Source organism: Sorghum bicolor, chromosome 5, assembly GCF_000003195.3.
Source record: "Sorghum bicolor cultivar BTx623 chromosome 5, Sorghum_bicolor_NCBIv3, whole genome shotgun sequence".
Lineage (NCBI taxonomy): Eukaryota > Viridiplantae > Streptophyta > Magnoliopsida > Poales > Poaceae > Sorghum > Sorghum bicolor.
In genome coordinates this window covers 69,834,581-69,848,916 of record NC_012874.2, presented here as the reverse complement: position 1 = coordinate 69,848,916, position 14,336 = coordinate 69,834,581, and the positions used below count along the sequence as shown (strand labels likewise).

At 46.2% G+C, this 14,336-nt stretch overlaps 1 protein-coding gene across 1 annotated transcript; it reads right to left on the bottom strand.

Annotated features, from left to right (window-relative positions):
- Positions 561–1,703, bottom strand: LOC8082093 (BTB/POZ and MATH domain-containing protein 1). The gene has a single exon (XM_002449930.1). The coding sequence runs from the start codon at positions 1,701–1,703 to the stop codon at positions 561–563; it is 1,143 nt and encodes a 380-aa protein (XP_002449975.1).

Below are 14,336 nucleotides of genomic sequence, written 5' to 3'. Positions count from 1 at the left end.
AGTTTTGAGTGTGGGATGGATTAGGATGTTGGATATGACCGGGCAAGGAGAGAGAATGGTTGGAATTAAAGTTTAAAATAGCGGTAACTTTTTTCAGAAGCTATGCAACTATAGTGACGTTATGATAGATAGTGTTTTTATAAAAATACATGAAAACACTAATAATTAATGAAAAAATATGGCAAATATGAATTTCGATGAATACAAATATGTTTCCATAAATATAGGTAACATTACTAAATAACAATATAACAACACAACATGGTTCATTAAATCTTAATTGTCTAAAATACCAAATTAGTAGCAAATGATAACTGATAAACTAGTCTTTTGGGAGTCAGACTGAGAAGATTTGTCATAGCGGCACTATAGCAAGTAATAGCGGCGAAAGTTGTCATAACAAATGCAATTTAGCGGCGCTATAACATGTTATAGCGAGAAAAGTTCTCATAGCGGTAAAAATAAAAATATCTTAGAGGCAAGCCTGTCTTGTAAAACAAGGGAAGTCAAAAGTTATTCACTAGTTCCAAACTGAGCTAATTCGCCAATGGTGACCGTACTCAGCATACTGAAGACTTAACAGACTCCTCCAATAGATTCATAACAATAGAAGGGCATGCTTTTTTGAGGTGGTCATATCCTTGAGTTGCCATAACATCCTTAATCCTTTTCGGTGAGCTCATAAAGCTAACGCAGGCATCTTTTAGCTTGCAACAATAATGCTGATCGGCTAGAGCTAAAATAGCAGCAACATTGTCAACATCAAGTCTCTTGCAAAGCATGCTCTCACACATCAACCTCATCCTGTCCATGGCATATCTATCTGCAGCCACGAGCAAATGTTTAACTACTCCCTCATCATCAAGATCACAATCACCGTTGGCAGCTGGTAGTGAGTCGGTGTAGATGAAGTGAAGCAATGCCTTGAAAACACCGGGCTCCATATCTTGGATGGCTATGTGGCCATGCCTGCAGGTCTTCCTCTCACCAATGAGCCCATAAAGCTCTGCCTTGAACACCGGCGACCTGGCTGCAAGCACAACCTTGTGGGCATGGAAGACCACTCCTTTAACCTTGAATGTCACGTCCGCCCCCTCCTTCATGTCCAGCAGCTTCTCAAGATTTTCTGACAAGTTCGATGGTGGCACCTCGATAATAATCTCATTCTCACATGTCTCGGTGGATTCAGGTCCTGACACCCGACTGCCCACCAAAACGCTAAGATCGCACACGATGGTGAGGCGATCGTGGCATAGGTACGGCGATGTCTGCAGCCATCTCCTGTCGATGAACTTGGCAGAGCCCCAGGCATGGCTTCCGTTAGGGTTCACGGTGTGCTTAAAGGGGAGGTAACCACCCAGCATGATCCTGAACTCACCGGTGGCCGGGTTGAAGAGACGGAAGCGGAAGTGCCCACTCACCTTAGTCCCTGCAGGGCAGGTTTTGTTGCTCATGAAGTCGATGTAGACGGAGGCGTACCCACTCGATTCTTGCCCGTAGTACCCGTCGGGGTAGTAGGAGATGCTCCAGTCGTAGCCGCCGACGGCGAAGGTAGCCGAGCGGACGACGGTTTTGCCGACGCCGAGGCCCTCCGCCTGGAGTGTGTACCCGTGGATCTCAAACATGTGCGAGCACCGATCCACATCTGGGCTGCACCTCCAAGTTATCTTCCTTGTTTCAGCTGGCACCATCGATGCCGCCATGGCCGTGGCTTATTTGCAAGCAGCGAGATGGACGGCGGCGCGCAGGTAGGGTTTTGCCGTGCCCTTGTGACCTTGTCTTTTCCACCCAGCGTGCAGATGGCGTCGGCCCAAAAGCCCCAAACAATATGCATGCTGGAGGCCGGGTCACGTTCTTTCTCACTTACAGTGGGTCCATCTGAGCAGAAACTCAATCTTCTTTGCATGCACGAGAATATGCATCTACGGTTGTCCTGATTTAATCTTGGGTTAATTAGAACCGTGTCATTATAAATTCAACATTTATGTGAAATATCACTATTTTTCATCTAATAGAGCCATTGTCATTACAATTAGTCAAAAACCAGAAATATATAGTTTCAAAAACAAACCTTAAATATATCATTTTGTACACCCTGCGGGCTGTGGGCACCTGGGCCATTACAGACTGTCGTATTCTTAGCATAATGAAATTGCCCTTGATATTCTCTATGTCTCACTTGCAAACAGGCCCATGTGTGTTTTTTCTTTCCCTCATCTAATAAAAATCTAGCAAAAGCTTTTTGCCGTCCTTCGAAAAAAAAAACAGACCCATATGTTATCCCCTTCTCCCCTGTCACCCTTGGGGCACAAACCCATTGCCACACAACCAGTGGGGAGGGTGGCCCAGCTAGCCTAGGGGCACCGCTCCTTGGCACCTTCGTCTCCACCTCGGTGCCGCCAGAGCAGTAGGTCCATTGCTCGCTCGTGTGCACCCCTCCACCTCCACCCCGACAATCATGCCTTGTGTTGCGATGGAGCATAAGGCGTCCCAGCAGACTTTTGAGCTCCTGCCGTGCATGAGGATGGGTTATCCTCAGAGGTTAATCAGTGAGGATGATGTCTTAGGGGACGTTGTAGAGCTGATTGGGGAGGTTAGAGCAATTCCATTAAATTGAGAAAAATAATCCTCTTTCCTTAAAAGTTGTCATATAGGTGAATTGAGTCGTCAGCCTTGCATTTTTTTTAGCTCAAATGATTGGTTGTCAAATAGGTTTATTGGTCTCTCTTAGTCAAATCTTTACTTCATGTTTCTTTTTTTTTCCAAAGTAAATTGTGTAAACTTTGGAAATAGCGCGCTGAACAGATGTTCAATTGTAATAATTGGTCTGATTCTACTTGTTGGTAGATGAAGCCGGATATAAACTATCCTTTATCTAAAAAAAGGTGAATGAAGTAAAAAAAATTGTTCTGGTGGATCTCCTTTCTCTATACCCTTTCTTCATCCCTTAAAATCTCCTCACAATCCCTCAAGTGGAGGGAAGCAAGCAGCCTTTGTTCAAAATACTCTTTCTTGCCCCTTTTATCATAGTATCACTAAATTTCAGGCCCACGCTGTTCAATCTAGGTGAGCACTGACGGACGACCCATGCAACCACCATGGATGGCCGTGGCTCCTCATTGAGCGAGCAAGCTTGTGAGCCGGCCACGCTGCTGCACCATACGGTTGAGGATGCGCCACCGAGCACGTGCTAGGCGGTTGCACTGCCACGCCACCGTGCTGGGTGGCTGAGCAAGCTAGCGCGTGAGAGTGGCCATTTGCAAGTGGGATAGAGAAGAAAAAATATCAAGGGCAATTTGGACTATACAAAAATATGGCCTAGGAAGCCCACACGTGTACAAAATGGCATATTTGAGGTGGTTGATGAATTGTACAAAATGACATTGAATTTAGAATGGCATAATTCTAACTAACCCAGGTTCGATTGCTCAACTAACTGTAGTGAAGCAAAAGAAAGATTATTTCCCAAAAAAAAAAACATGGAGTTAAAGCCAGGTCGGAGTCAACTTGGGCCATCTGTCATTGGCCTTGTTCGACGACAGGGTAGAGATGGAAATGAGTTAGAGAATGCATGTTTTGGGCCAGATTTTGACTTTTTTTTCCAGTACACATACATACATGTATACACAATTTTACAAAATCTTTTGTCCAAAATAGTGGATATTTAACTGATTACCCTTGAATATATAGTGGTCCCAGTCTGAAGATAACAGCACCGCAGGGCTGCTTGATTTAACTTTTTTTTATTGTCGATCCTGTGACATCTTGCCAAGCAAAGCTAGGACATGTTTGGATCTCCTAGCACTAAAAATTAATAGCAAAAATCTGTACTAATGGATTTAAATAGGTATGCTACCCCCTATCATAGTCCCCTCGCGTGGTAGATGCGATGTCCCGGGCGACCATTGATCAATACCTTGGTCGAGGCCGTGGAGAGCATGTAGGAGATCCAGTCGCGCCATCGCCATGGAAAGCCCATGTGTTCCAAGACCTCCAGCAAGAATGGCCAGCACACCGTGTCGAACGCCTTCGCCAGATCCACCTTTAGCAATATCATTGGAACTTTGCGGCCGTGCAACCAACGGCAAGCAAGTTGCACTGTTCTGAAGTTTTCGTGGATGCGTCTGCCCTTGATGAACGCCGTCTGGTTGATGCTGATGAGGTCGCACATGTAAGGTTGAAGACGCATGGCGAGGGTCTTAGCGAAGAGCTTGCCGATCGTGTGGATTAGGCTGATTGGCCGGTAGTCGCGAAGCGTCTCCGGGGTTTGGGTTTTATGCAACAAGACCATGATCGCTTCGTTGAGACAGTTGAAGTTCCGGAAGTCCATGTTCCAGAACACCGAGAAAGCACGCATGACGTCCGCGGCCACCGTAGCCCAGACCGCCTTGATGAAGCCCACGCCGAACCCATCCGGGCCGGGGCCTCTATCGGACGGGGACTCTATGACCGCGCGTGCCACCTCTTGCATCGTGAATGGCTCGGCTAGCGCGGAAAGGTCCAGCTGCGGCAGGGAGAGCTGGGCGAGGTTGATCCTGTGGGTGCGCGTAAATGGCGTCCCGAGGATGTCGTTGTAGTAATTGTACACGGCGCCCACCTTAGCTTCATCCTCAGTGAACGTCTGGCCCTCGTGCTGGATCACTAGCATATAGTTCTTCCGTCGGCGGTGACACGCTTGCAAATGAAAGTATTTGGTGCATGCGTCGCCATCACGAAGGTGCCGGGTGCGGGCTCTTTATCGTGCCATGGTCCTTGTCAGAGAGGCGAGGCCAAGGACATGCGCCTTGAGCTCCCGGTGGAGCTCCAGCTCCCCCGCAGACAACCGCCAAGACTCTTGAGCGACATCGAACGCGTGGATGATGACCCGCTAGCTGAGCCGTGACATTGCCTACCCTGGAGGCGTGACCAGCTTCGAAGGAAGCGTGCGAGGCCGCGCAACTTGATGTCTAGGTTCTTGCAAGCGTTGACGTTTGGGTTTGGCTGCCCCCAAGCCGTTTGTATCATGTCGACGAAGCCTCCGACGCACGTCCAGAACTGCTCGAAGCAGAATCGTGGGACCGCCCAAGGGTTGGAGTTCAACACGAGTAACAACGGAGAGTGGTCCGAGCAATTGGAAGAGAGGCTCCGTAGGTGGTGGAATGGGTAGAGTTGTAACCACTCTACGGAGGCGAAGGCCCGATCGATGCGCTCAAGTGCGGGGTCTCCATCCCTATTCATCATTGTCATGGAAGTCCTCAACGCCCTTATCAATGAGGCGGACAGACGAGGTCAGCTACACCCTCTACCAGGCAACGTCCGGACGTCGGTTTATGCGGACGACCTCGTCATCTTCATCGCCCAGCACACGCTGGATTTCTCCTACATCTGGCAGATTCTACAGCTATTCGCGGGGACATCTGGATTTTCCACAAATTTTGACAAGTGCTCCATCACGCCTATTCGCTGTTCGGACGAGCAAATTCAGGAAGTGCTTCAAGTGTTCCCTTGCCGCCTGCAGAACTTCCCCCTAAAATACCTGGGAGCGCCGCTCTTGGTCACGCGGTTACCAAGGGATAGCGAGCAAGCACTTGTTGACTCCGTTGCTGCAAGGATCCTAGGGTGGAAGGGCGCACTCCTCACCTCGGCCGGCCGGACTGTCCTCGCCCAGACAACCTTGTCGGCGATCCCCGTACACGTCTCCATCATCTGCACACTATCTCCATGGGCAATTTCAGAGATCGATAGAAGGCGCCGTGCGTTCGTATGGGCGGGCACGGACAAGGTGTCGGGAGATCGCTGCCGTGTCGCATGGCCGGTGGTATGTTCCCCACGCGAAGTTGGTGGCCTTGGACTCCCTGATCTCAGATTCCTAGGATTTGCGTTGAGGCTAAGGTGGGAGTGGCTGTGGCGTTCAGACGTGGATGCACCTTGGGCCCTTGTCCCGTGTCGTAAAGAGAAGTGCGTTGAGGCAATGTTCAATGCCTCAGTCACTGTGCTGTGCAGGTTGGCAATGACGAATGAGCTATGTTCTGGATAGACTCTTGGCTCCCGGACGGACCGCTCGTGAGATCCGCGCCGCGTCTATTCGCCAGGGTCAGCGTGCGCAGTCGGAAACGCCCCGTGCGCGCAGCGATGGAAGGCGACCGATGGGTACGGGACATCACTGGTTCCAGGACACAGCAGATCATGCTGGAAATTGTCCAGGTGGACGAGAAGCTACGCGCGGTGACTCTCACGTCGGGCATCGCCGACAAGTTCACATGGAAATGGACCTCCAATGGGCAGTATTCCAGCTCTTCTGCATACCGCGCCTTCTTTGCGGGCTCGACCACACTTCTAGGCGCTGTGGCAGACCAAGGCGCCGCCCAAGGTCAAGTTCTTCTTCTGGGTGGCTCTTCATGGATGGTTATGGACAACAGCTAGAAGGGCATGCCATGGACTCCAGCAGACGGCGTCATGTGCATTGTGTGGACAGCAGGACGAGACATCCAACCACCTTCTCCTTGTTTGCGTCTACAGCAGGGAGGTATGGTTCCGCCTATTGAGCATCGCAAACCTCCAGCAACATGCTCCGGACGTGGACGACACACTCGCGGATTGGTGGCTGGAGACAAGGAACGTCATACATGCCGACGTACGCAAGCCATTCGACTCCATTGTTCTTTTGGTCACCTGGGAGATCTGTCACACCCATATTTTAAGAACAAAATAGGATGCATAAGAGACTCATATGTGCCCCAGGAATAGTCGCACACATAAGTAGACAAATCTCAAATGTACCATTGCAGTGTTTATTACATAGCGGAATATATTATATCACATAGTCTCATGCAAAATGATAGCATAAAGTAAACAACGCTCCCGACGGAGGCTCCACACAGGGACACTGTTGACTGGTTGACTCCAAACCTAGTACTCGTAACGAGAATCCTCATTCCAGTCATCTTCATTATCATTTCCTGAGGTGTTGGGAAATTGCAAGAGTGAGCACATATCGTACTCAACAAGTATAACCAGGGGTTCATGAGGCTCAAATAGCTGACACTGGTTTGACTGCATTTAGCTTTTAATGGTGGATAGCATGTTCATAATTAATGAGCAATTGTCAAGGTAACATAAATATTCCTTTAATTCCATGATCAAGTGTAAGCATAATTAATTCATAGCATAAACGATAATCAAATGAACATAACAACTTAATAAGCTCATCGTCGGCGCAGCAAGAACCCCCAAGGCCGCTCATAACCGTGAGCACGGCTAGTATACCAGTTTTACACTCTGCAGAGGTTGTACATCTTTACCCATGAGTCATGATTTACCCTTTCGCCCGAGGCCCGTCGACCTCTTAACCCACTACCAAGGAAGGTCGGCAGGGATCACTATGAAGCCTTTCAAAAGTTCGTCTAACATGTTAGGGCCGCAAGGTTTCCTTTGCGCGCAGATATAGATACCCCCCTTCCGAATGGCACAATGACGCGCAGCCTATACACATAGGGACAGGGGCTCGCACTATACCCAAAACGGTTCAGCCCCTCCGCCCTTTCGGGTAACCGCTAACAAGCTAGAAAAGTTCTTCATACTGAGCTAAAGCCAGAGCCATTATAGCCCTCATGGTTGCACTGTTGTCCCGGTGATCACTTACAGACAAGATCTCATACAGTTATTTATCATTCTTTTATGTTCATTGCATATCTATTAATCATCTTACAAGATCATGGATTATATCAAGCACTAGCACATCTACACCAAATGCATATCAAGTAGGTAACAAGGAATCCAGGTAACAATCATCTATGATTTTGCTAAGGTCGACAAGGTGATAGCATGCATATGATATATATGTGTAATTATAAGTGAATAGGTAGCAAGGATAATCCCAAGTTATACTTGCCTTGCTCAAAGCTCTCCTGAGCCTGCTGGTCTTCAAAAGCTTGGTCTTGAGCACCAACGTACAGCTCACCGTCTAATCCCAATCATCAATCAACAACACGCAATCCAATGTAGACAATCATACACGAAGCAAACAAGATATAATTAGAACAATACACCAAACAGTGGTAAAACAAATATAAAAGTTTATCAAAATATTTTACGCAGCGTTACGATCACACAAACGTAAAGTTCACGAAAATCGGAATTAAAACGAGTAAGATATGAATTTTCTAAGATTTCCTATAGAGTAATAATTAATTAAATGCTACTGCAGAAATAAAAAGTTTCAAAACAGAGAATAAATAATTCTAACATGTAGAGCTCGGAAATACGAATCTAACGAAATTTGAATGGACAAAAACGGAGTTAAAATGAATATTTTATAAGCAATCTAAGTTCAGTGGCAAAGCTGTAATTTTCAGAAAACGTATTCCCTTCCAAACCGACAGAGTACGTTTTCAAAGTTAACAAAGCGTATTCCTGAAATGCGCGATGGACTGCGGGTTAGATAAAGAAAAACTCAAGGGCTCTTAAACAAAAAGTGCAGCGAAGGGGTACGATCTGTTTTGGGCCCTTGGATCTTGATCGGACGGCTCAAAAACCAGCAGGGGACCTCGGCGGCGGCCGGCCACCAGGGAGCCAGCCCCGGCGCGGTGGCGCCATGGCCGGAGCGTCTGAGCTTGCCGGCGCCCGCGGACTTCTCGTTTCCGAGCACCGTTTCAAGAAAGAAAAACACCGGGACGCGGAGAAGCTTCACGCGAACTCACCCAGGGGCTCGGTTCGGCCAGAAAAGGAGTAGGGAGCCCGGCTCGTGACGGCGCAACACGGCGGGATCTCGGTTAGGCGGCTGCAGCGGCTAGGGCTGTTTTACTTCACGTGGATGGGAAAAACAGGCGCGGGCGAGTCCTTGGGTCCTTTATAGGGGTTTGAATCCACGAATAAGGCAAAGAAATCGCGGATTTTCGGGTCGGATTCGGAGAGGAAGCTTCCCAGCTCGCGTCTCTGCGGGGAAGAAGAAGGAAAGGGGATTGGGAAGCTGACGTGCGGGGGCGGAATGTCAGCGGGGACAGGAGCGGGCCCGGCTGTCAGCCAACAAGAGGAGAGGAGGAGGGGATGCGGCGCGCGCGGCCTGTTCGGCTTGGGCCGCAGCTTGGGCCGGCTAGGTGAGCTGTGGAGGGGGAAGAAAAGGGAAAACCAGGGGGTGGGAGTCTGGGCCTCGGCCGGTTGCGTCCAGGCCGAGAGCAGGTGGCTCTCTTTCTTCTTTTTTTTTATTTCATTTTCTAAATCCTTTTTCCAAAAGAGTTTTGAGCAAAACAAATAAAGATATAACAGAAACAGCAAATCACAAAAAAAATACTATGCTCCAGCATGAATGCACAACATGTTTCTAAACTTATGATAAATTTTATTTTTCCGAAAATTTATTTAAGTGCTAAATTTAAATGCTCACCAAAAATACATAATTAAATCCAATTAAATCCTATTAATTGAAATTCGAATTTTGGGTGTTACAAACTCTACCCTCCTTAAAAGAATCTCGTCCTCGAGATTGAAAGGTGCTTACTCAAACAAGTATGAGTATGATTTCCTCAGGTCATCCTCTCTTTCCCAAGTTGCCTCTGCTTCCGAATACCGATTCCACTGCACTTTGCACATCCTAATGACCCGACTTCTGGTGACTCTCTCAGCTGTCTCCAAAATTCTGACCGGATACTCTTCATAAGTGAGATCACCTTTAACAGAAAGCTCTTCTAATGGTATTTGTTCCTCAGGTACACGCAAACACTTCTTAAGTTGTGACACATGGAACACATCATGCACACCAGATAAGCTTTCAGGCAATTCTAACTGATATGCTACCTCTCCACGCCTTTCCAAAACTTTAAACGGACCAACATACCTTGGAGCTAGCTTTCCCTTCATATTAAACCTCTTCACGCTCTTCATTGGTGACAGTTTCAGGTAGACATAATCACCTGCTTGAAAAACCAGCTCTCTCCTACGTGTGTCTGCATAGCTTTTCTGACGAGACTGAGCAACTCTCAAATTATCCCGAATAGTCCGCACCTGTTGCTCTGCATGTCTAAGCACATCTGTACCAAACACCTGTGTTTCCCCTGTCTGATTCCAAAACAAAGGTGTCCTGCACTTACGACCATACAGTGCCTCGAACGGTGCCATCTTAAGACTCTGTTGATAGCTGTTGTTGTAGGAGAATTCTGCATATGGCAAACTCTTATCCCAACTGGTCCCATACTGCAAAGCACAAGCTCTCAACATATCCTCTAATATCTGATTGATCCTCTCAGTCTGTCCATCTGTCTGTGGATGATATGCTGTACTGAAATTCAACTTTGTTCCCAATGAATCATGCACTGCTTTCCAAAAGTGAGACGTGAATTGAGTACCCCTATCTGACACAATCTTCTTAGGTACTCCATGCAAACAAACAATTCTTTCCATGTATAACTCTGCCAGTCGGTCTCCACTATATGAAGTTTTGACAGGTATGAAATGAGCAACCTTGGTTAAACGATCTACTATCACCCATATTGAGTCATACCCTCTTTGTGTACGTGGTAATCCCACTATAAAATCCATACCCACTTCTTCCCACTTCCATTCCGGAATCTTCATTGGTTGCAACAGTCCTGCTGGCCTTTGATGTTCAGCTTTCACTCGCTGGCAAGTATCACACAAAGCAACATACTCAGCTACATCTCTCTTTAAACCATACCACCAGTACTTCTGTCTCAGATCTAGATACATCTTAGTACTTCCAGGGTGAATGGAATATGCTGACTCATGAGCCTCTCTCAGAATCATATCTCGTATAGCCTTCGCTTCTGGAACACATATCCTTTTTCCAAACCACAATACACCATTGTCATCTATTCTGAATCCTGGTGCTTTGCCTAGTACCACATTCTGTGCTATCTCCTTTAGTTTCTCATCTTCCAACTGTCCTTTCAATATCTCTTCCTCTAGGGTAGGAGTGATCTCAATTTCCATAGCATTTACTACAATTCCCAAGTTCAAATATGCAAATTCAGCACACAACTCCTCAGATTCAGGTGTCGCCCGAAGCTCATTAGCATATTTCTTTCTGCTAAGTGCATCAGCTACGACGTTCGCCTTCCCAGGATGATAATGCACTTCCAAATCATAATCCTTTATCAGTTCCAACCATCTTCGTTGCCTCAAATTCAGATCTGTCTGGGTGAAGATGTACTTCAAACTCTTATGATCAGTATATATGTCACTCTTATGCCCAATCAAATAGTGTCTCCAAATTTTCAATGCATGAACCACAGCTGCTAACTCTAGATCATGAGTAGGATAATTCAGTTCATGTTTCCTCAACTGCCTAGATGCATAAGCAACAACTCTACCTTCTTGCATAAGAACACAACCCAAACCCAGACGAGAAGCATCACAATAGATAGAGAAACTCTTACTCAGATCTGGCAAAACCAACACAGGTGCAGTGGTCAATCTCTTCTTGAACTCCTCAAAACTAGCTTGACACTTATCAGACCACACAAACTTAGCATTCTTCTCTAATAGAGCAGTCATAGGCTTTGCAAGTTTTGAGAACCCTTCAATGAATCTACGATAGTAACCAGCTAAACCAAGAAAACTGCGAATTTCACTTACATCTGTAGGTGGTTTCCAATTCAACACATCTTTCACCTTACTAGGATCCACTGCAATACCACCATTAGAGACAACATGACCAAGAAAAGAAACTTCCTCCAACCAAAACTCACATTTACTACGCTTAGCATACAACTTATGTTCTCTAAGTTTCTGTAAGACCAATCTCAGATGTTCAACATGTTCTTCCTTGGTTTTAGAGAATACCAGAATATCATCAATAAAGACCACCACAAACTTATCAAGATACTCCATAAATACTTTATTCATCATGTACATAAAGTAAGCTGGTGCATTGGTCAAACCAAAAGACATAACTGTATACTCATATAACCCATACCTTGTTGTGAAAGCTGTCTTTGGTATATCTGAATTCCGAATCTTCAATTGATGATAACCAGAACGCAAATCAATCTTAGAGAACACACAAGCACCTCTTAGCTGATCAAATAAGTCATCAATCCTAGGCAATGGATATTTATTCTTGATAGTGACCTCATTAAGTGACCGATAATCAACACACATCCTCTGACTACCATCCTTCTTATCAACAAAGATAACTGGTGCACCCCATGGTGATGAACTAGGACGAATGAACCCTTTATCTTGCAATTCTTTAATTTGTTTCTTAAGTTCTTCTAGTTCTTTAACCCCCATTCTATATGGTCTTTTAGCTATGGGTGCAGTACCAGGTAGTAATTCAATAATAAATTCAATGTCTCGGTCAGGTGGCATACCTGGCAATTCATCTGGAAAGACATCCGGAAACTCATCCACTACCAGATTCTGAGGATCAACATCATCATTCAGTTGGTTCACTTTAGCTGTGAGTGGTGCTTGCATTGTTACATCAACACTGATTCTTTCTCCCTTTGATGTTGTCAGAGCCACTACTCTCTCTTTGCAATTAATATTTGTCTCATGTTGCTTCATCCAATCCAAACCCAAGATCACATCTATGCCTGAAGTTCTCATAACCATGGGACTGATAGGAAAATCTACCCCCCTTAAAGAAAGACTTGCTGAGGGGCAACATAAAGAAACTGGTATAGTCCCACCCGGTGAATTAACTAGCATAGGAGTTTTCATTGCAACTAATGGAAGGCTATGAACTCTAACAAATGCTTGTGATATGAATGTATGCGAAGCTCCAGAATCAAATAAAACTGTAGCAGGGATAGAGTTGATGCTGAACGTACCCATCATGATCTCTGGTCCCTCCTGAACTGTCTCTGTAGCCACATTATTCACTGTTGCCGCATAAGCAGCAGACTTCTGGTTGTTGTTCGGCTTGTTGAGCTTCTCCGGGCAATCATATGACATGTGTCCCTCTTTCCCACAACGGAAACACCTGGTAGGAATGTTAGAAGCACTTCTTTTTGTGGAGTTGGCATTTGAGTTCCCTGAGCGAGGTGTCTGCTGACCATGCTGCTGTTGATTGTAGTTACGTTGTTGGAATGGAGGACGTTGGTTCCCACTCTGTGACTGATTCTGGAAACGCTGTGGTTGCTGGTTGCGGTTCCACTGACTAACTGATCCCTGGAACCTCTGCTGATGGCCTTGATGAGCACTGAAACGCTGAAGGTTGTTGCTCCCAGATCCTTGTGCCAACATCCTTCTCTTCTTATCCTGACTCTTACGCATATTATCAAGCACAATGGCACGATTCACAAGTGCCTGGAAGGTAGGATAGGTGTTTCCAGCCAGCTGCAACCTGAGTTCATAGTACAAGCCTTTCATGAACAAGCGCTGCTTATCAGCATCTTCCCTGACTTCATTCGGGGCATAGCGAGCCAACTGTTCAAACGTGTCATGATATTCTGCCACTGTCATGGAGCCCATCCGGAGTGATCTGAATTCTTCCTGTTTGAGCTCCATCATTCCCTCATTTTTGTGTCGAGCTCTGAAGTCCCTACAGAATTCCAGCCATGTGACAGGAGGAGCATTGTTGGGACGAGCAGCTTGATGCGACTCCCACCATGTCTGAGCTGCACCTTGAAGCTGTCCAGAAGCATACAACACCTTCTCCAAGTCATTGCACTGTGCTATGTTTAGCTGCCTCTCCACAGCACGTAACCAATCATCTGCCTCCATGGGATCAGCTGAGTGTGTAAATACCGGAGGTCTCCCCTTCATAAACTCTCCACGCTTGTCCCTCACATGAACAGGTGGTGGTGTTGGTGGAGGTTGTTGCTGCAGGTGCTGCATGAAAACGTGCATCATCTGGTTTTGGGTTTGCATGAGCTCCTCCACGGTGATTGGAGCATTGCCACCATTGTCATTGCCATTGCCACGGCCTCTACCTCTGCCTCTTCCCCTTGCTGCCATCTGCATTCCAAGGTATATAAACACATCTTAGTAATGTCCAACATGACAATTACAAGAGTTAACGGAATCTGAAATTTTCTGGGTCACATCCAACATCAGCAGTTCAGAAAATCAGTCATATATCGAGTTCCAGAATTCAAAAGGATACATGCTGTACACCGTTGGAAAGATAAAGAAATTGTCTACAACTTTCATTTAGATCATTTTACCAGATTCCAACGTTAGGTTAATCAAAAACTGTGTACAACCGAAACTGTTCCAGAATTCCAGACTGCGCAGAAACCTCAACTTTAAACAGTCATATCTCACAGCTCATAATAGATAATATGGTCATTCTTGCGGCATTGGAAATATATGAAAGTCTACTTTTTCCCAGAAAAATTTGATGAACATTGCACGAGCAGAATTTAATTTATTCCAGAATCATTGCAGACTGCTCC